This window comes from Colobus angolensis, unplaced genomic scaffold, assembly GCF_000951035.1.
Source record: "Colobus angolensis palliatus isolate OR3802 unplaced genomic scaffold, Cang.pa_1.0 Scaffold186, whole genome shotgun sequence".
NCBI lineage: Eukaryota > Metazoa > Chordata > Mammalia > Primates > Cercopithecidae > Colobus > Colobus angolensis.
This window is the reverse complement of record NW_012114999.1, coordinates 2,892,361-2,914,299: the sequence shown is the minus strand read 5'-3', so window position 1 is coordinate 2,914,299 and position 21,939 is coordinate 2,892,361. Positions and strand designations below refer to the sequence as shown.

The 21,939-nt window shown below is 43.3% G+C and overlaps 1 protein-coding gene across 1 annotated transcript in view; it reads left to right on the top strand.

Annotated features, from left to right (window-relative positions):
• ABCA4 (ATP-binding cassette, sub-family A (ABC1), member 4) overlaps positions 1 to 7,587 on the top strand; it is a 134,789-nt gene extending 127,202 nt beyond the window's left edge. Inside the window, exons 48-50 of the mRNA XM_011940010.1 lie at positions 2,269 to 2,518; positions 4,204 to 4,290; positions 7,179 to 7,587. Coding sequence (XP_011795400.1) covers positions 2,269 to 2,518; positions 4,204 to 4,290; positions 7,179 to 7,184 — 343 coding nt within the window. The 3' untranslated portion in view covers positions 7,185 to 7,587. The remainder of the gene's footprint in view (positions 1 to 2,268; positions 2,519 to 4,203; positions 4,291 to 7,178) is intronic.
• Positions 7,588 to 21,939: the final 14,352 nt, after the last annotated feature.

Here is a 21,939-nt window from a genome sequence, read left to right as displayed (position 1 = left end):
TATTGTATGCTTTTGAGTTTGAAAAAAGACCATATGTTATATGACAAACCAACAATGCCAGTAATCTTGAGTAGGATTATCCTTACACTGTACCCACACATTGTAAACTATTGTAGATAATTCCTTATTATTAAGAATTTGCATGCCAAAGCTAACAGTTTAAGATTATCGGCACATTACCATGCTCATTCACATTCTGATAAGCTTTATGATCTAGAAAAGAACAGAGTTACAATTACTCACTTATTTAACAAACACTTATTAAGAGCTCAGAATATAAGTCACTAAGCTGGTTGGTGGAGGAATAGCACATAACCCACCTTATCTATGCTGAGGTGCATAATCCGGATGCACCCACGGGAGGGTGTTGCACAGAAAATGTCATCCTTTCATATGTGTCAGAGCAGAGAAATGACTGAGAGAAAGGTCTAATAGATTAGCTGCTTGTGGCAAGTGGATATTTGACCCATGATTTATTGAGCAACTACAGCTTGGACACTGCATAGATATCTATAGAACTGGCAGCATGTCAGGTCACCAGACCTGTGTCAACAACTTCCTGTGTCCAGCTGCTAGAGAAAGGGAAGTTCTCCTATTCCTTTCCCTCTAACTCCTCAATATCTGCATGATAGAGGAGGTGAGAGAGGAGTGTTGCCTGTGTGGAGGGATGGCAAATTTTCTGGAGCTGAAAGATGAACAGCATCTTACTGCAGAGGAGAACAGCCCTAGACCATAGAGGGAGCTTTGGAGTCAGTTATGACTGACACAGGATACCAAGGCATAGGGTACTGACACCCGCTAGCCGTGCACACACTCTCTGGTGGACCATCCCTCATCCAAGTGAGGGTAACCAGCCATCCTGCTGAGGGAGGAAGAAAGTACCAATGGCCCAGGCCCTAGCAGCTCCATTTGCTTCGGGAAGCTTCCTCAGGGAAGTGCTGCCTTCCCGAGCCTTTGCTCCCACCTGGCCCATCAGCCCTTACCACCACTCAGTATGCACTGGTCCATGTGTCTTTATGGGTGGTCTTGGGATCCCCACACTGGGCTAAAACTACCTTTGATGGCCAGGTGCAGTGGCTCACACCTGTAATCCTATCACTTTGGGAAGCTGAGGCCGGCGGATCACTTGAGGACAGGAGTTCGAGACCACCTGGCCAACATGCTGAAACCCTGTCTACTAAAAAGACAAAAATTAGCTGGGCATGGCGGTGTGCACCTGTAATCCCACCTACTCAAGAAACTGAGGCATAAAAATTGCTTGAACCCAGGAGTTGGAGGTTGCAGTGAATCGAGATCACACCACTGCACTCCAGCCTGGGCAACAGGGCAAGACTCTGTCTCAAAAAATAAAAGAGGCTGGGTGCGGTGGCTCATGCCTGTAATCCCAGCACTTTGGGAAGCCAAGGCAGGTGGATCACTTGAGGTCAGGAGTTTAAGACCAGCCTGGCCAACATGGTGAAACTCTGTCTCTACTAAAAATACAGAAAAAAAAAAAAAAAGCTGAGTGTCATGGCGGGCGCCTGTAATCGCAGCTACTCAGGAGGCTGAGGCAGGAGAATTGCTTGAACCCAGGAGGCGGAGGTTGCAGTGAGCCAAGATCACGCCACTGTACTCCAACCTGGGCAACAGTGAGACTCTGTCTCAAATAAATAAATAAATAAATAAATAAATTTAAAAAATAAAACTACCTTTGACTTCAGCAAGTACGATTGTCCCACATTACCATGCAGACATTTGACCTCTAAAAACTGGTATCAAATGATTTCTCCAGGGACTACCATGGTTTTTCTCTCCTAGTTTTCCTGTGTACCCAGGTCTATGGTATGGGCCTTTAATCCCCAGTATTTCTTTTTTTGTTGTTCTTGTTTGGGTTTATTTCTCGTTTTTCAGTTTTTGTTGAGACAGCGTCTCATTCTGTCACCCAGGCTGGAGCGCAGTGTCATGATCGTGGCTCACTGTAGCCTTGACCTCCTGTGCTGAAGTGATCCTCACGCCTCAGCCTCCCAAGTAGCTGGGACCACAGGCATGTGCCACCATGCCCTGCTCATTTTTGTAGAGACAGGGTCTTACTTGTTGCCCAGGCTTATCTTACACTCCTGAGCTCAAGTGATCCTCCCGCCTCTACCTCCCAAATTGCTGGGATTACAGGTGTGAGCCACCAAGCCGGGCTTAATCCCCAAAATTTCTGATGAGTCTACTCCTTATTTTGGGATTACCTTAGGCCCAACCACTAACAGAGGCCTGTCCTGCACTGTGTGCATCCCCTAGATTTGGAGATGGCTATATCGTCACAATGAAGATCAAATCCCCAAAGGATGACTTGCTTCCTGACCTGAACCCTGTGGAGCAGTTCTTCCAGGGGAACTTCCCAGGCAGCGTGCAGAGGGAGAGGCACTATAACATGCTCCAGTTCCAGGTCTCCTCCTCCTCCCTGGCAAGGATCTTCCAGCTCCTCCTCTCCCACAAGGACAGCCTGCTCATCGAGGAGTACTCAGTCACACAGACCACCCTGGACCAGGCAAGTTGGCCCCGGGGCACCAAGAGCTGAGCAAAGACTGGCCCAGAACATCCAATGTGGGTTGGAATTGCCATAAGAGGGAGGCATAATATTCCCGATTTTTAACAAACTCTTGCCCTCTGTTTATTGGGGTAAAAGGTGGTATATCAGAAATTGTTTTCTAACAATATTTTTTAGTCATCAGGAAACTTCATTGATTTTTTTTTTTTACATTATCCTTCCCTGTGATCCTATGGTGTGTTATTTCATTCTTGCTGGTTTGTGGTGGTGGTTTTTCATTCAACTCAGCTTTATTGATATGTAATTAACATATGATGAAACACAGGCTCTTGCGAGGCCAAGGCAGGAGGATCACTTGAGCCCAGGAGTTTAAGACGGGCCCATGCAACAAAGTGAGATCTCGTCTCTACAAAAAAAATCAGAAAATTAGCCAGGCATGGTGTTGCATGCCTGTGGTCCCAGCTACATGGGAGGTTGAGGCAGAAAGATTGCTGGAGCCCAGGAGGTCAAGGCTGCCATGAACTGTGTTCATACCACTGCACTCTAGTCTGGGTGACAGAGCAAGCCCCTGTCTCTAAAAAGCAAAACAAAACAAAAACACCAATTTTAAATGTACAGTTTAGTGAGTTTTGATAAACGTGCATTCCGTGTGTGGTTTTTTAAGATGTAATCACATTTTTTATTGCGGTAAAATATAATAACATAAAATTGACCATGTCTACCATGTTTAAGTGCACAGTGCAGTGGTATTAAGTACATTTACATTGTTGTGCAACAATTACCACCATGCCCAATAGAACTCTTTCATCTTGCTTCAGTGAAAATCTGTGCCCATTAAACACTAACTCGCCACTTACTGCCCCCCTCGCCCTTGACAACTACTGTTCCACTTTCTGTCTCTAAGGCTCTGACTACTATAGAAACCTCATATAAGTGGAATCATACAGTGTTTGTCCTTTTGTGTCTGGCTTATTATGTGAGGACTTAGCATATAATATCCTCAAGTTTCATCCATGTTATATCATATGCCAGAATTTCCTTCCTTTTCCAGGCTGAATAATATTCCTTTGTATGTATATGTGCTACATTTTGTTCATCCATCTATTCATTCATTGACGGACATTTGGGTTGTTTCTTGGTTTTGTGTTTTTATATATGTTTGTTTTAAAATAAACATCTTTAAAGAACGTTAAGTAAAGCAAGGAAAATGGAAATAGGGAAGTCTCCATTTAACCCCTGAGGAGCTGGCTCGCCCACACCTTCTCATCAGCATTAACCAGGGGAAGGCACAAGCAGGAGTCTGGGCCACATGCACACTCAACGAGGAGCCAAACAGGGATCAATGACTTTTTTTTCTTTTCTTTTTTTAGTTAGAGGATTAGGATGCTGCTAGCTGAGAATCTGCCTTGCCTTGATTACCCCAGTGTCTGGTGCCCAAGTCCCTTGAGTCCTCCAGCAGGAACTCCTGTGGCATCACTCGGGAGTCTAGTCTAAGAAGACAGCGCTGACCAGGGCACTGGTGGCCAGGCTTCCGTGGGTGGGCCAGCCTCCCCCGGGAAGGACACAAGCCATACCAGCTGGGCTGTATGTGAACTGTGGAAAATAGAGAGCAAAGTGGGTAGGTGGGTGTAGGGTGCTGTTTTCCTGGAAATATCTACCTAATCTTGCTCTTCTCTTACCTCCAGGTATTTGTAAATTTTGCTAAACAGCAGAATGAAATTCACGACCTCCCTTTGCACCCTCGAGCTGCTGGAGCCAGCCGACAAGCCCAGGTACCCCTGTTGCTTACGCAGTCCACAGCTTGAGGCAGCTCCTCGGCTCAGAGCCCAGCTGGTTCATTGGGCTTGAGTTGCTTCAAGGCCTCAGATATGCCTCCTACAGAGAGTCCCACCCATACCATGGTCCCTACCAAGTCCCCACCACATCCTCATCACATCCTTGCTAAGTCCCTGCCACTGTCCCCTTGTTCTGTGCTGAAGAACTTTTCATTCAGTAGCTGTAGGGGTTCCTGTTATAATCAGGAAACCATTTGGATAGTATGGGAGAGCATTTTTGAAAAGAACTTTCCCATGTTTTTGCTTACAGCAGAAAAGCTTGGATTTGGGGAATAAGGAGCAGAGAAGGTAATAGAGAATATTAGAATGTTTTGGCTGCTTGACATCTATGTCTGGACATGTGTTTGAGTTTCAAAGGAAGAGACTTAATTGGCGTATCATTTCAGTGGCAGACACATTTGGTTAGATCAAGGAATAGCACCTGTTGTAGGAAGGGGCCTCTTAGTTCTTTACAAAAAATCAAGAAGATGGAGAAAGAAGCAATAGGAGGTATGTCTCCTGGCTTGTGACAGCTCTTGGAATAGGTGCTTGCAGGTTCCTGCCCTGACACAGTGCCCATGTAAAGAGCACACCACCCAAGAAGGAGAGAGCTAGAGCAAGTACTAGAGGAGGCACGAGCATCCCAATGCTTTGGCTTAAGCCTGGGACTGTAGAGGGATAAATTAGCCACTCTCTTCTGACTTACCTGGAGAGTAAATCAAATCAAATCAAATCAAATCAAGAAGCAAGGATATGCAAAAGCCTTATTTCCCCATTAAGTTTTTATTCTGCCCAGTTTCTTGATTGCAAGAAAAACCAAATACAGCTAATTATTGAAACACTGCTGTCCAAAGCAGTGCTTGTGATGAATTTTTTCACTTCCTCTTGACCAGCAGAGACCTAATGGCTACTTGGCAAAATTGACTTTGTCTTCCCACCCCTTACGTGCCAGAGGGCCCAGAAATGCCTAAGTAAAGGCTCTTTTAGATAGGGAAAGGTTGCTTTTACTGAGATCTTCCAGCCACTGATTCCCATTTATAGATCTGGTGATTGCTGTTGACATCAGTTGAAAATTATTTTTGAAAACCACTTGCAGTCATGAATCCTTTTTATAACTCTATAACTCAAAATATATAATTGAGTAGCAAAATTGTTTCCCAGAATTACCCAGTGGTCTCCCCACCCCTTCCTGCATGTTCCCTCTTAAAGGACTAATCCCACATCACCTCTGGGCCAGGCAGAACATCAGGGGTGCTGATGGTCTATGATCTACAACACTTAATTCCAAACTTTTACCCCTTATTGGGTGAGATCATTTTTCTATTGTGTTTTTTACATTTTTGTTCACAAAGATTAGAAAACCTGCAACACGCTTATTGGCGTATTTTTATGATAATTTTCATCCAAAACCTAATTCTGACTTTACAACATACTATCTTTACAAAGGTTTGCGAAAATTCTTTCATATAGCATTGTATTGTCTGTCATGAAATAAATAGTAATTATATTATTGTTTACATTATACCACCTCAAAATAATTTCCTTTAAAGTACCCTTCAAACAAGAAAAAGGTAATTTCTCTCAAAAAGTTCTAGAGAGAATTTACAACTTGCTTCTAAGCAAATGCCAGAACTTCAGGAAGTTCATCCGGCTGTTGGCTTGACAACTCCAAATTGTGAGCCAGGACCACATGGATATTTATCTAGAAATCAGCATGTTAGATTATCAAGAACATTTTTACTCTACAAAGGACTCCATCTTGGAAAACATGTTTTGGGATAAGGTCTTATGCAATCTTACACTCTGTTGTTAAAACTGGTGAGGGTCAAGATTTTAATAAATTAAGTAGGTGACAGATGATCGGACAACTTAGAAGCATCCTAAATAGGTTAATAATTGTGTGACCATCGCATGTGCATTCCCAAATTAGGAACAACTCAGATCAATTTCTAATACTTATTCTTACACTGTTCCAGTTCCCCCGTATAATTGGTATCTTTCTATTAGTTTCAGAAGTTTCTGAAGTACCCTCAGCCTTGATGGGGATCCTCACACCACCTCAAATCCTGTTCTCAGCCCTAAGTACTGTATTAGTCATCCTCTTAAGGGGATATGTGATTTTAAATCAGATAACGGGATAAACCACATTTCGTCTAGACTGGTCAGGGCTTTGGCCAGTCCCCTCCTCACCCACACTACCCCAACCCCACAGCGGGCATTGGTTCAGGAATTCAACCCACACTCTGTAGCTGGAGACAGTGTGTCTCCAGTTAAAAAGGTCACCTTGGTGTCCACTTCTCAAGGAACATGGACACCTTTGTTAATCAAAGCACAAGCTTTGATCTGGAGCCTAATATCCTGCACGCCAGCTCTCATCTCTCCCCTCCCCCAGTCACATTTTCATGCTTCTCAGAGCCACCCCTACAGGAAGTGGTCAAGGGAATTCCGTACCTCAGGGCTGACCTAAATCAGGATTTCTTGGCTTTTAAGATAATGGTAACTTTCTTAAGCTAAAAAAAAGCCCCCAAAGACCCCATAAGAGCCCTTGGAAACAGCACCATGGATGTAGCTTCCCTCCAGGATGTAAGCATGTATGCACACATCTCATATGTGTGAGTCTTTGTAACAAATGCCTGGATCTTAGAACCAGGGTGACCTGATTCATAGATTTCATAGAGAAGGAGAGAAAGATGGCCCATAACCCAGGTGATCTGACGGAATCACAGTGCTCTCAGCTGAGTGCCCTTCAGAGACTGATTGACAACTGTTTAGTTTTGAAATCTAAAAGTAGTCACACCATCTCAGAAAACCAAGATGATGCGAGTCCATGTGATCTCATTCCACAGGACTGATCTTTCACACCGCTCGTTCCTGCAGCCAGAGAGGAACTCTGGGCAACTGGAGGCGCAGGAGCCTGTGCCCATATGGTTATCCAAATGGACTGGCCAGCATAAATGACCCCACTGCAGCAGAAAACAAACACACGAGGAGTGTGCAGCGAATTCAGAAAGAGGCTCTTTCAGAAGGAAACCGAAACTGACTTGCTCACCCGGAACACTTGATGGTGAAACCAAACAAATACAAAATCCTTCTTCTCCAGACCACAGAGTTAGAAACCCCGGGCCATCCCACTAGCAGCTTTGGCCTTCATATTGCTCTCATTTCAAGCAGATCTGCTTTTCTCTGTGTTTGTCTGTGTGTCTGCGTGTGTGATTTTCATGGAAAAATAAAATGCAAATGCAGTCATCACAAACTGTCCTAATCCACAGTCTCCCTGGTGTGCACCACCTAGTATAGTTTTAGACATTCTTTAGGTGGGTGCATAGCTCCTTGTCAGTCCCATGCACTTCTGTGAGTGTTACTGCCTCAGGACTGCTTGTTCTGGCAAGATTCTGCAACACTAGGTTGGAAGCGAATGGACTAGTCTTAATGTTCCATGTCAAGTCTTTGTAGAGTTTGAAGAAAACACCCAACTAGTAATGCCTATAAACATTATCCATTGTCAGCTGGGTATTACCGACTTTAAGTTTCATGTCTGTTTGCCCTACTTATTTGAGTGTTTACCTCACAGGTGTAATCAGAACAAAGAGGCATGGACAGGCGAGAGTTGGTCCTTGGTTGGACCTGAGATCTGACAGGACTTTGTAACCATTTGAAGATGTCAGGACCTCATTCACATGCTGCTGTGCCATTTCCACAATGCTACTATGTGCATCTTCTGCAGTGGTGTTAGAAGGGAATGAAGGTCAGGCATGATGGCTCACACCTGTAATCCCAGCACACTGGGAGGCTGAGACGGGCAGATCATGAGGTCAGAAGATCGAGACCATCCTGACTAACACAGTGAGACCCCGTGTCTACTAAAAATACAAAAAATTAGCCGAGCATGGTGACACATGCCTGTAGTCCCAGTTACTCAGGAGGCTGAGGCAGGAGAATCGCTTGAACCAGGAGGCGGAGGTTGCAGTGGGCCGAGATCACGCCACTGCACTCTAGCCTGGGCGACAGAGCCAGACTCCATCTGGAAAAAGACAAAAGAAAGGAATGAGGATGGACATCTAGTTCACATAAATGCTCACCAAGATTCAGAAAATAATCGTTTTGAACCAAACGTTTCCAAAGACTTGTGGATGAGGAGAACAAGTGGGTTTCCTTGCCAGGGCAGTCTCCCTCCATGACCTAGAGATGGGCTTCTTCGTAAACATGCTTTCATTATACTGAGGATAGACTCCAGAGTCGGGGTGGGAGAAGAGGGAAAGGGGAGAGATGCTGCGGCCCAGGAACTGTGGCTGAGAAGAGGATGAGGAAGAAAGTGAGCATAAGGTGCTAAAATTTTTGTTTCAGCAAGAAGGGTCCTGTGCTCGTTTAGAGGCAGACAGAGGGCAAGGACTACACAACTTTAAGTCCTGCACACCTCCTGACTTGCCACTTTGCACCTACTAAATGCTAGGCAAATAACTGCCCATAGAGACTATACAACTACTTTGGTAGCCCCACAGCTTCATCTGGTTTTGACTTTTTCCTTTAACTTATCACTGACCAAAACTGTAAGACCATTTTAGCTAGGGCTAGGATAGAGGTTGGGAAAGCCCAGCACACTGCTTGCATCATACTGCTGCACCCTAGCTAGTCTCAGAATTTAAATTAGCAACTACAATATCACAGGAAAGAAGACTACACTCTTTGGGGCTGCTTAGGAAAAGAGAAGAAAAAAAAAAAAGACTATGTAGAGTAGGGGAGGTGGTTTAGCAGCCATTCTGTTTGGCTGTGAGAGTTTCAGAAAGGCATCATGAACTGAAAAGAGTTGGATGCAGGTAAAATCTGCACAACCCCTTAAGGAAAAATCTCAGTTTACCTTTTGTCTTCACTACACCTGAGGTCTGTGTCTTTTCATCCTGTTTTTTCCAGCTCCTGGCACACAGAATATGTTCAACTAATACCTACCAAACTGAAAACCTAGCAAACTATGAAAACCCAGCAAGAAAAATAGACAGAAAATAAGTGGGTCCAAGAAAATGATGCCTCCAAAAAGCAGCAAAGGGCAAGTGGAGCAGGAGGATGCCGTGCTTTAAAAATACCCACAGGCTGGACACAGTGGCTCATGTCTAATCCTAGCACTTTGGGAGGCTGAGGCAGGTGAATTGCCTGAGCTCAGGAGTTTGAGACCAGCTGGTCAACATGGTGAAACCCCGTCTCTACTAAAATACAAAAAAAAAAAAAAAAAAATTAACCAGGTGTGGTGGTGGGTGCCTGTAATCCCAGCTACTCAGGAGACTGAAGCAGGAAAATTGCTTGAACCCGGGAGGCAGAGGTTGTAGTGAGCTGAGATCGTGTCACTGCACTCCAGCCTGGCAACAGAGCGAGACTCCGTTCAGAAAAAACAACAACAACAACAACAAAAAACAGCCACAAAGCAAGGAAGAGGCAGCAAAGCCACAGCTTGCTTGGGTTTGAAGAGGGTTAAAGCTGGAAGCTTGGCCCAGATCTCCTGAGAATGTGTGACTCTACTGAAAGATGCCCCAGTCTGTTAATAAGGGAAATTTATGAGGAAAAGGAGGAGGAAATGGAGAGAGTCAGTTCAGAAAACATGGCCAGTCAAGAGATGCTCCAGGCATATGATGTGCTGCCAGAATTTCTAAGTTTCCAGTTATTCTTTGGGAAGCTCAAGATGTTGGAATAGCTGGGATAAAAAGAGAAATCTCTTTCAACCTGAGTGAAAAGCCCACTCTAGCTCTCCTGAAGAGATGGGAAGAGAAAAGTGGGGCAGAGAACCCATCGGGCAAAGCTCTGGGCTTGGGGCGCAGGGTCTCTGTGACAGCCTGGGCACCTTCACTGTGGCCAGTGAGGAGGAAGTTCTGCACCAGCAGGCCTGCGGGGATTATGGGGCAAGGGAGGAGCTTTTCCTCTAGAAATAAAGCAGCCTCACCCTTGTGGGGTGGCTGTTTCAGGCACCAGAAGGACTCAGCCCGTGGGCCTCAGCCACCTGGGGCTTCGTTTCCTCAATGCAGCATTTCAATGCCTAAGCAGGTGCCCTGAGCTTAACAGTTCATGACTCCTGATGATAACAGGGTAGGATTGCTCCACATTTTGTCCAAGGTGATTGTCAAGTTGGGGAAAGCATAAGCACTGGAATTTTCAGATTCATAAAGCCCTAGGCTTGTAGAGTTGGAAAATACCTCAATATTCACAAATTAAGCCTTTGTGGGATTGTTTTGTTTCCACTGGTTTAACCAGAAAAATTCAATGGCTTGGGAGGCCATCCAGCCTTCCCTGCAGCCCCACTCCACTGCCGTCCTCCTTAAGTGGCTTCATTCTCCCAGGGCTAAGCATCCACAGGTCCCAGGGGACATGCCCACTGGACCCAGAACTCTGCAATTCCCTGTCCAAATGAGCTAAAGCCCACTTCTAGGGCCTGTGTGAGCTGAGTCCAGGCTGGTCCCGGATCGTGCTGGCTAGTGTCCACCCATGGCACACGAGGCCACTTGGGAAAACAGGGGAAGGAAGAAAAGGGGAGCGAGCCATGGGAGAGTGGGCTGTACACCACCACAGGCCAGTGTGGAACTCCAAGGAGGCCAAGAAGATGACATTTGAACCCAGGGCATTATGGAGGTGGTTATTTAGCAGTTTGTTAGCTTCATTTGTAACTTCAAGCACTGAGACACAAATGGCATGAGGACCCCCAAGGCACTCTACTCAGGGCCCTTCCTGCAGCTTACCATGACACACACTCAGCTTCCTGAGCAGCTGCCTGATGTCCAGGCTCAGATGTGCACATCCCATGAGACATGCTTTGCCAAGACCCAAGCCTTCTTCTTGGTTTTATACTTTAGTACATTTCATAAGAGACCACAGATTATTGTAGCTAAATCCCACAGTCTTGAGTCATGGTGAGTTTCAGGGGACACATTTCATTCATAAGACACTGCATAGCACCTGGTCAGACAGCATTCCAGGCACACAGCCTAGCCCTGGTGCAATTCTTGTTTTCCACTAGAGCTAGGCAGCCTCTTTGGTCTTGAACAATACTGATTTCCATGTTCATCCTCTTACAGCTGCCAAAGAAGCAAAGGAGTAAGGGGGAAAGGAGGGGAGAGAGGAAACAGTGCAGAAGAAGGTGAAAAAGCATCCACTACTCCATATTCTGGGGACAAAGCAGAGAACAAGACACAGGCTCTGCTTTCATGGTGTTAACATTCTAATGCAGCAGTCAGCACATTTTTTTTTTTCTGTAAAGGGCTGGATAGTGACTATTTCAGACTTTGCAAGTCATACAGCCTCTGGTTGCAACTACTCAGCTTGGCTGTGGTTCACGGAAGCAGCTATAGACAACATGTAAGGAATGGGCAAGGCTGGGTTTGGCTCATAAGCCATACTGTGCCCACCCCTGTTCTAGGAAGTAAACAGATTAATGTAAAGGGACATCAGAGACAGCTTCAGGTGCCTTTTAGGGACCCCTCCCCCATTACCACTTGTTACATTTTCTGTTTTATAGTAGGAACTGCAAGTAACTCTAGTTTAGCTGGGACAGCAGATGTTGAAAGATAAATTGAAGGTCAGAGAATGGGGACAATTTTAAGCTCAGAAACTATAATTTTAGATCTTCATTGAACTAAATCAACAGCTGACAGCAGCCAGCCTGCAGGAAGGTATAACGAGCCTGGATTTTTACCTGTTTCTCCCATCAGCCGCACTTCATGTAACAAGATGTCTTATAGGTACAGCATCAAGTCCCACCTAAACCAACAGGAGCCTGAGGGCTCAGCTCCAAACACTCATGGTCGTTCCCTCAGCTAAATGTCCACGGAGCTCTATAGAAACAAAACAGCAAGGTCAGTAGGTTGATCACTTTTAAAATGCGGGCTCTTGGGCAAAAATGTCAGGGAAGAGCCAGGAAGTCCCAATTTATTCGTAGTCCCCGCTTTGGAGAGGATTCCCTGTTTTGGAGTGTTCAGTGGTATTTATCGCTATAAAGGTGTAGATGATGAACTTTGAAAACTACAGGATGGTAAGCAATTATAAGGTAATGTTATACTTTTTGTTATTTTAATTGTCCTCACTTTCTGAGATCCTGAACTGATTAATTTTCCTGTTTCAGTTGTAGGCATGACTCTTCTCCTGTCCTGAGAGGCTTAAAAAAAACCTCAGACTCCTTCTCTTCCACATTCTTCACCCCCTGTATTCTACCACTTGCCAAAATACAGCTTCCAACACCACAAGGTCATTCCCAAATACCCCTTTTGCCTTACTTTTACCACTATCCTTTCTCTGATAGAGGCCTTTATTACTACTTCCTGTCTGGGCGATGTTCCAGCTCCAAGCCTGGCCTGGCCTCTCCCACATCCACTGATACCAGTCTGCTTCTTAAAATTCATCTCCTGAGGTCTGTTTGGTAACCACGATTGAACCCTTACTATTAGCCAGGCACTGTGCTAACTGCCACATACAATAAAAGTCCCCAACACCACTCTGGTTGGGAAGCTGTCTCAGAAATAGATGAGGTCAATGCAGTAGGGAAAGGGAGGGAGAGGGGATGGGAGAAGGAGAAGGAAAGAGGAGGAGAGAGAGATTGAGAAAATGCATTATAGGAGCCCAAAAGAAGCACACTCAACTAGCAGGAAGTGGGAGGGAGTAGGGAAGACTTCCCAAAAGGATCATTCACTGAAGTTCTCAGTGGTTCCCATAAACTGCAGAGTTAAGTGCAAAATCCTCACTTTGACATTAAAGGCCTTTTATGATTTGGCCCCAACTTACCCTTCCAGCTTGACCCCTTACCAGTCCACATATGAGTTATAGTCTAGCCAAATAAAACCCCTAAATTCAACCCTCATTTTCCTGTCCCTGTCTTTAAGTATTCTCTCCCCTCTCTCTAGAATATCACTTTTCAAATTTGTATTCAGTGTTAACAACTAGTTATTTACATGAAAGTATTTAAAAAATTAAGTTAGTTCTATCTCACAACATACACAAAGATAAGTTCCAAGTGGATTAAAGTATTCTTTTTAAAAAATAAGAAGTCATTTTATGTAATAATTTTTAAATTGTGAAACAATCACAAATTTACAAGAAAGTTGCAAGTATAATATAATTTTTCAATCATTTGACAAAAAACTGCCAACCTGAAGCCTCCTAGTTTGTATAGTTTGTGTATTTCCTACAAACAAGTACATTCTCCTACATGATCACAATACAGCCATCAACAGCAGTAAATTAACATCACTACCATCTAATCCTCAGACCCCATTCAAGTCTCAACAATCATCCCAATAATGTCCTCCTTTATAGCAAAAGGATCCAGTTCAGAATCACACGTTGCATTGAGTTGGCCTGTCTTTTTGATCTCCTTTAGTTTGGAACAGCTTCTCAGTCTTTTAACGATGACAGGTCAGTTATTTTGTAGTGTTCCTCAATATGGGCCTGTCTGATGTTTCCTCATAATGAGATTTATGTTATGTATCTTTGGCAGGAATATCTCAGAAGCAATACTGTGTTCTTTCCATTGCATCCTATTAGATGGTGTGCAATTTCAATTTGACCCGTTACTAATGATGTTCACTTTAATCATTTGATTATGGAGGTGTCTGCAGGCTTCTCGTCCACAAGATGATTCTCTTTCCCTTTGTAATTTACAAGTATTTTATTTACATGTATCCATTTATGAATTCATGGCTTCCTATTATATTCAATGGGTTTAATTCTTTACTATTTAGCTTAATGTCCAATTTGTCCCTTATTTAGCTAGTAGAAATCCATCAGATGGCTCTTGTGTCCTTTTGATGTGTTTCACATCATTCTTTGAGCACTTACCTGCTTTCTGGCACAACAAGATATTCCAGGTTTATCTCCCATTTCCCCAAGGGCCCTGGTTCTTTTTAGGGAACATACTATTCAGAAGTCAACATCTAGGCTCTCTTAGTGGACAATTAGAGAATATGTATGTATGTATGTACATATGCATAGATATAGATATATATGCAGTCATATCTATATTTATTTCTCTCTATATTAATGTATACATCAACAATCATGAGGTTATGCTGATACCTCTGATTCCAATACAACATCACAGCATTTACTTTCATTTTTTCCTTCCACATTTTCAGCTCCCTTCCCTGAAAAATTGGCTCCCAATATCTTTAATATATTTATACACACATTTACTTATATGATAGATCCCTCTGGATATAACACATCTCCCATCTCCACCACTGTGCTCCTGCCTACCTTCCCCAACAAGAATCTTACCTGACACTACCAGGGTTCTGATACCCACACTTTCCTCCCCCTGCTCAGGCTCTGACTCCCCACCCTGGGCCACTCCAGCACACAGATACCCTCCTCACCCTGCCTGGGGTCTGGTTTCCACCTTCCTACATGGATGCCCTCCTTGCCTTGCCTGGGCTCTTACACCTGCTCACAGCCCCTGAGGCTCCCCTGAGCCCTACCTGGGTACCTACCCGGCTCCCTAACACCTAAGAGCCTTAAGAATGATCTACTCAGAAAGAAAGGAAACAGAAGAGGGAAAGGAAGAATACCCAAGACCACTTTTGAAAACCAAAGTGGAAAATCATTAGAAGAAAACATAAGATACTGTTTTCATCATGTTGAGATAAGAAAAGTTTTCTTAATAATGTTGGTTGCTAACACCTAATGAGTGCCAGGGACTCATGGCACTCGTGAGTCAACTATGTGCCAGGGACTGTTTTAAGCACTTTATATATTTAATTACATAATCCTTACAGCTACCTAATAGGCAGGAACTATGATTATCTCCATTTAACAGATGAATGAACAGAAACCCAAAGAGGTAAACTTGACCGAAACTGTACAGTAAGCCATGGGGCTGGGATTTAAACCCACATGGTCTAGCTCCAGAGCTTATATTCTTACTCACTACTCCATACAGCCTCTCCAAAGACACATAACAAAACATGCACGTGTGCGCACACACATACACACACACACACACCCTATAGGGGAAAAGATTCATTAATTTGAGTACATTAAAATGAAAAACCTCCACAAAACAAACCACACTCTAAAAAATAAACACAGACTGCAGACAGGAAGAAATTATTTTCAGTGTACATAATGAACAAAGAATTAGTATTCTGATAGATGTAAAAAAGACAAATAACCCAAAGACAAATGAGCAAAGAATACAAATAGACACTTCACAGAAGGGGAAACTCAGATAGTCACTAAGCATGTGAAAAGATGCACAGCCTCACTAGTAATCAAGGAAATAAAAATCCAAATAACAATGGGATACTATTTCACACCTATCAGGTTGGCAAAAATCAGAAAGATGAATGCTACCAAATCTGTCATCATCATGGAGAATTGGGAACTCTCATTACTAGTGGGCATGTGTGAAGAGGGTCCCCAAGACCACCCTTATGTTCAGAGATGCATATACTAGAGGGACTCACAAGACATGTTCAGAGAGATGCTAGAGGGACTTAGAAGATTCAGCATATAAGTGTAGTCATGGCTAAGATGTATTACAGCAATGGAGTAAGAATACACAGCCAGATCATAAGGGAAGAAAACATGGAAAATATCTGGTGGGATCCATGCACAGGCTCCTGTATGCTTTCCCCTCCCATGAGGGATCACATAGAGTACATTCATTTCCCAGTGGTGAAAATGCGGCAACGGGTGTGTGATGCTTCTGCCCAGGGAAGCCCATTAGAGACTTGGCACCCACGGTTTTTATTGTGTCACATAAGCACACTTTAACTAGCATGTTTCAAAATTCCAGACTCCCAGAAGGAAAGGAAGGACTCAGCATGAACTACATTGTTTCCACAGTCTAGGCACAGTAAGCCATGCTTATCCATTAAAGAACAACAGGAACACTCTAGAAACCCAAGTTCCCAGATGCCAGCTAAGGGTTAGCTTTGCAAGCAGGCCCTTCTGAAAACAGCAGCTTTGGGTCTGCTAGGATAACTATTTACTGCAGAGTGTCCATGGATAGGACCAGTTTGGACAGGATTTGACAACATCTAGTAAAGTTAAAGATGTACATGTCCACCGGCCCAAACCTTTCTCCTAGGTCTACTCTGTCTTAGAGAAACTGGACATGTGCACAGGAGGATATGCTCAGGTGTGTTTCTTGCAGCCTTGTTTATAAAAGCAAAATATTAAAAACAATCTGAATGTTAATCAAGAGAAAATGAGTAAATAAAGTATGACCTGTTCATGCAATGGATGCTATGTAGTAACAAAAATGAACTACAGATGGGTAAGTCTCAAAATATAATGTTACTAAAAATATATAATGGCAGCAAGATCTTCCATGGTCACTCTGAGGAAAATTTTGATTTCCTCTACTGCCATCCTCATGTTACATTCCCTTCTCTGCTTTTTCTTACATTGTTAGTAGTTGTCATTTTGTCACATACCACATGTTTTTACTTATTTATCTTGCTTATTGTCTCTCTGCCCCTCTGGAATACAGAGAAGAAATTTTCATTTATTTTTTTATGGCTGTATCTCCAATGCCTAAAACAATATTTGGCCATAGCAATTACTCAATAAAGTACTTCCTACCTGGGAAACACCATTCTGGACTTTGGCCTTGGGAAATAACTTATAACTAAGTCCTCAAAAGCAATTGCAAAAAAACAAAAATTGGCGAGGTCTAATTAAATTAAAGAACATCTATACAGCAAAAGAAACTGTCAACAGAGTAAACAGACAACCTACAGAATGGGAGAAAAAATTCACAAACTATGCATCTGATAAAAGTCTAATACACAGAACTTACAAGGAACTTAATTCAGCAAGCAAAAAACAATCCCATTAAAAAGTGAGCAAAAGACATGAACAGATTTCTCAAGACATACAAGCAGCCAACAAACACGTGAAGAATGTTCAATATCCCTAATCATCAGAGAAATGCAAATGAAAATCACAAGTAGATGCCATCTTGCACCAGTCAGAATGGCTATCATTACAAAGTCAAAAAACAATAAATGCTGTCGAGACAGGAAAAAAGAGAATGCTTGTACACTGTTGGTGGGAGTATAAGTTAGTTCAGCAACTGTGGATTTCTCAAAGAACTTGGAACTACCATTTGACCCAGCAATCCCAATAAATCATCCAGAATGATTTATTTCTCAAAAAAAATGAGTCATTGTACCAAAAATACACATGCACACATATGTTCACTGCAGTACTATTTATAATAGCAAAGACATGGAATCAACCTAGATGCCCATCAACAGTAGACTGGATAAAGAAAATGTGATATATATATATATATATGTGTGTGTGTGTGTGTGTGTGTGTGTGTATATACACACACACACACCATGGAATACTACGAAGCCATAAAAAAGAACAAAATCATGTCCTCTGAAGCAACATGAATGCAGCTGAAGGCCAATATCCTAAGAAAATTAAAAAGGAACAGAAAACGAAATACCACATGTTCTCACTTATAAGTGGGAGCTAAACATTGGGTACTCACGGACATAAAGATGGCAATAATAATAATAGACACTGAGCTAGAGGGGGTAGGGAGGGAAGGGAGAAAGGGTTGAAAAACTAACTATTGGATACTATGCTCACCACGTGGGTGATGTGATCAATCATACCCTAAGCCTCAGCATCACACAATACACCCATGTAATAAACCTGCACATAAACTTTTTAAATGTAAAATAGAGGTTGAAATTATTTTAAAAATAAGGTATTTTCTGAATTAGTAAGTGAAGTATGGTGCAATTTTTATAAAATTTAAAACATGTAAAATACTAAATATTATAGATACATGTGTATATGGTAAACAAAAAAATATTGTGACATGCATGAGGATTATAAACACCAAATTCAGGAAGTGATGGTCTATTCCTAGGTGGATAAAGAAGGGGATGAGATCAGAGAGAGTTACAAAGGAGGCTCAACTGTATCTGTAATATTTAAATTTCTTAAAAATATGTGACACAAACATGGCAATACATTGAGAATTGATAAAAAAGTAGTGGGCACACAGGTATTTTTAAGATTATTCTCTACATTTTTATATGCCTGAAATGGTTCCTTTAAAAATATTATATCCCTGCTGGTCATTGTGGCTCAGGCCTGTAATCCCAGCACTTTGAGAGAATCACCTGAGCCCAGAAGTTTGAGACCAGCCTAGGCAACATGGCAAGATACCATCTCTACAAATATTTTACAATATATTAAATAAATATTAATAAAAATTAAAATATTCTACCCAGAGCAAACATCTTACACCACCAGCCACCACCCCTGCCGAAATATGCACAACCATATGTGCACAACTCTTCTAAATGACAACTTACTTCACTTCTTCCATCTCCCTAATGGACTGCAAAATCTCTGATACTGAATTTTACTCATCTTTGCATCCCTCACATGATCTTTTATGGTATCTTGCTACAAAATGTATTTTCATTAAATGCTGAATTGGGTAGAATGAAAATGTTAATTTGGGAAAGAGCAGACAGAACAGGCTACATAATTCGTGGGGCCCAGTGCAAAATGAAAATGTGGTCACCTTGTTAGAAAAATTAGACTTTCAAGAAGGCAGTAACAGAGCATCAAATCAAATGCAGAGCCCTATGAGTGTAGAATCCTGTGCAACTAAACAGGCCACACACCCATGAAGCTGGCTGACAACAGGCTTTGAATTCACAATTCACAAAGTATCTCAATGATTTAAAAGGATGGAATGTAGGGAGGCTGCTAGCTATGCATCCAAATTCATTATTTTCTTCTTCCACAGTAACAGAGTAATAACTCTGTGGGTAGTGTCGCCCAGGTAAGAGCTACATTTCTCAAGCTCATAGTAAGGTGTGGCCTTGTCACTAAGTTTTCTCTGGTAGAACAAAGTAGAAAGGATGGGTGCAAAGTCCAAGAAGGAGTGCCCCTCTATGCTCTCTTCCCCAACTCTGCCATCTGAAATGTGGATTTATGGTAACCCAGTTTTGACCATGAAAACAGCCTCAAGGACTCAGGATAGCAGAGCCACAAGATGGAAGGACTCTGGGTCCCTGAGCGTTTGTGGGGAGCAGGACTGTAGCACACTCCCCTCAGACCACTAGGTGGCCCAAGTTAGTGAGGGTCTCTGGCTACAGCAGCTGAGCTTGGGTAACTTAAGTGATAGGATGAAAATATTATTTTTTATTCATCCAACAGCCAGATATATGACCTTCCAGACTAAGCCAATGCTGTAACAGGCCTGCAGGCCCCTGTCGCTGGCGGCAGCAATGGGCCCTGGGCCAGCTCTGAGGAAGGAGCTTAGCTTAGACAGGGAAGTGAACTCAGCTCAGGTGGGACACACAGCTCTCTCCAGAGAAACTCAAGCAACTGCAGAGGATGTTAAATTTCCTTGACAGAGCAAGCTTGGAAGTCCCACACTGAAAATATCTTACGGTACAGGACGTGAAAGATGTCCCCAGAGTGCCCAGAATCCTTCCTGCCAGCCTGGGACGGGCTCCTCACTGACCATTCAGATCTCTGTCTCTGGGAGACTCAGTAAGCAGGATCACTGGAGCCGAAAAGCAGCTGGGCTGTGGCAGATGAATCAGGAGAAGAGACTATTTACACAGCAGGATTGAGACAACACAGAGTCATCTAGTTCCCACCAAGGCTCCAAACAGCTCCCAAGCCATGTTAAGCCCCAAATCCAATCAGCTACTCACTGGATAACATCCAGGGATCAAGGATCAGAAGTTATATAACAAGCACATATCCCACAATGCATGCACGCATGTGTGCACACACACACACACGCGCGCACACACACACACACACACATACATCTTTCTTTGGCAACAGGCCTTGGCTTTCATAACCACATTCTACTTGGATTTGCTTGGGAATTTTTAACAGCTACAGTTAATGAATGTCTATGCCTCATATTCCTATTTCCATGAAAACTGGGCCAGCTAACTGAAGAGGCTTAGGCAGAGGGAAACTAGGATATCTGACCTTGGACCTTGCAAAACCAAAGAGGGATAGAAAGGAATCTGGAATTTGCCAAAGGATGCAGCTGAGAAAGTATTTTCAATATTTAGCATTTTCAACACATTTAACATGTTTTCCAAGAAACAGCTGGGCTACTCATTAAAGCCAGTAAAAAAGCCAAGGTTTAGGGAACTTGCCTGAGGTCAGTGGGAAACTCAATGCCAGAGCCTGGACCAGGCTCAAGTCTTAACGGCCCCAGTCCTGCTCCAGCTCGTATACATACCTCTCTCCCTTTTAATTAAAAAGAACAGCAGGGAAGCAGACATGTATCAAGCAAAGGCCAAATGGCATGTACTGTGTATACATGTCAGACTCTCTTCTCAAAAACACAGTGTGGTTGCAGGGCCTAAAACACTAGTGAGAAACAAATCTTGGAACTGTAACAGCAAGGTAGGATGGAGAAGGGGGTTGAAACAATGCTGAAGCCATTGCGGAGAGCCGGAGAGTGGCTGTTCCCACCTGGAGGAAGGCACCGGTGGGGTTGTGCATACACAGCGAAGCAGAGAGCAGCAGGGCCAGGATGGAGGTAGGGAGCCAGGACAACTCGCCTTCATGATACTCCCTATTGGCATGGTTCCATGGAAATCTGATGAATAGACATTCTTTCATTTGACCTTTTGATTAAGTGGAAAAAAATGGCAAATACGGGCCAAGCTGGAAATAATAAAACAAAAGGATGTAAGAAAGCTAAAGAAACATGCACAGTGAGCCATTTGGAATACACACTCTGCTGCTGACACACCCTGGGATTCTGGAAGAAGACTCAGTTAATGCAGGGAGGCGGACACAAGCTTCTTGTCAGGCTAAGGTTGAAAGGTCTGCCAAAGTAACAGGAGCTGGCTGTTTAGGGAAATTGCATCTTCTATCAGAGGCCTCTGCAAAAAGAAAGAACTTCAGGGGTGTTAATAAAGTTTCAAATGTGCGAACTCATGGGTGCACCATTTCATGATCTGAGTTCATTTTGGGAGAGCAAGAGATGAAAAGGGGGCTACATATGGTTGACCAGAGCAGAGGGAGGGGTGCTGGCCTGTTTTTAAGCCACAAAAGCCTTGGTTAATAGCAGAGAGAGGAGGCTGGGAAGAATCTTATCAAGGACTTCCTGCCTACCATGCCCACGTGCCACCCTTCCATAGGTATCTATTGCCATGAACACTCACCAGCACCCACAACTTCCCTCTGGTTGACAGCCCAAAACAAGGCCTTCATTATAAAACCTCATGGCAGAGCCTACCAAGCCTCCCAAGAGTTGATGGGAGCATACCAGCCCCCTTTTCATCTCTTGCTCTCCCAAAATGAACTCAGATCATGAAATGGTGCACCCATGAGTTCGCACATTTGAAACTTTATTAACACCCCTGAAGTTCTTTCTTTTTGCAGAGGCCTCTGATAGAAGATGCAATTTCCCAAACTCTTCCCCATTCTTGGCCCAGTTTTTGTCTGACCCCTGACCCTCACTGATGGTGTTGTTTGTGGCCTCTACTCCAATTCCTACCTTTAAGACTTGGTATGGTTGTTACTTGATCTTAGGAGCACTGATCCTTAGTACACCGACAAATGCCCACTCAGACCTCTCTCCTTTCTCCTTGAAAGTCCTGGGGTGAGATACAT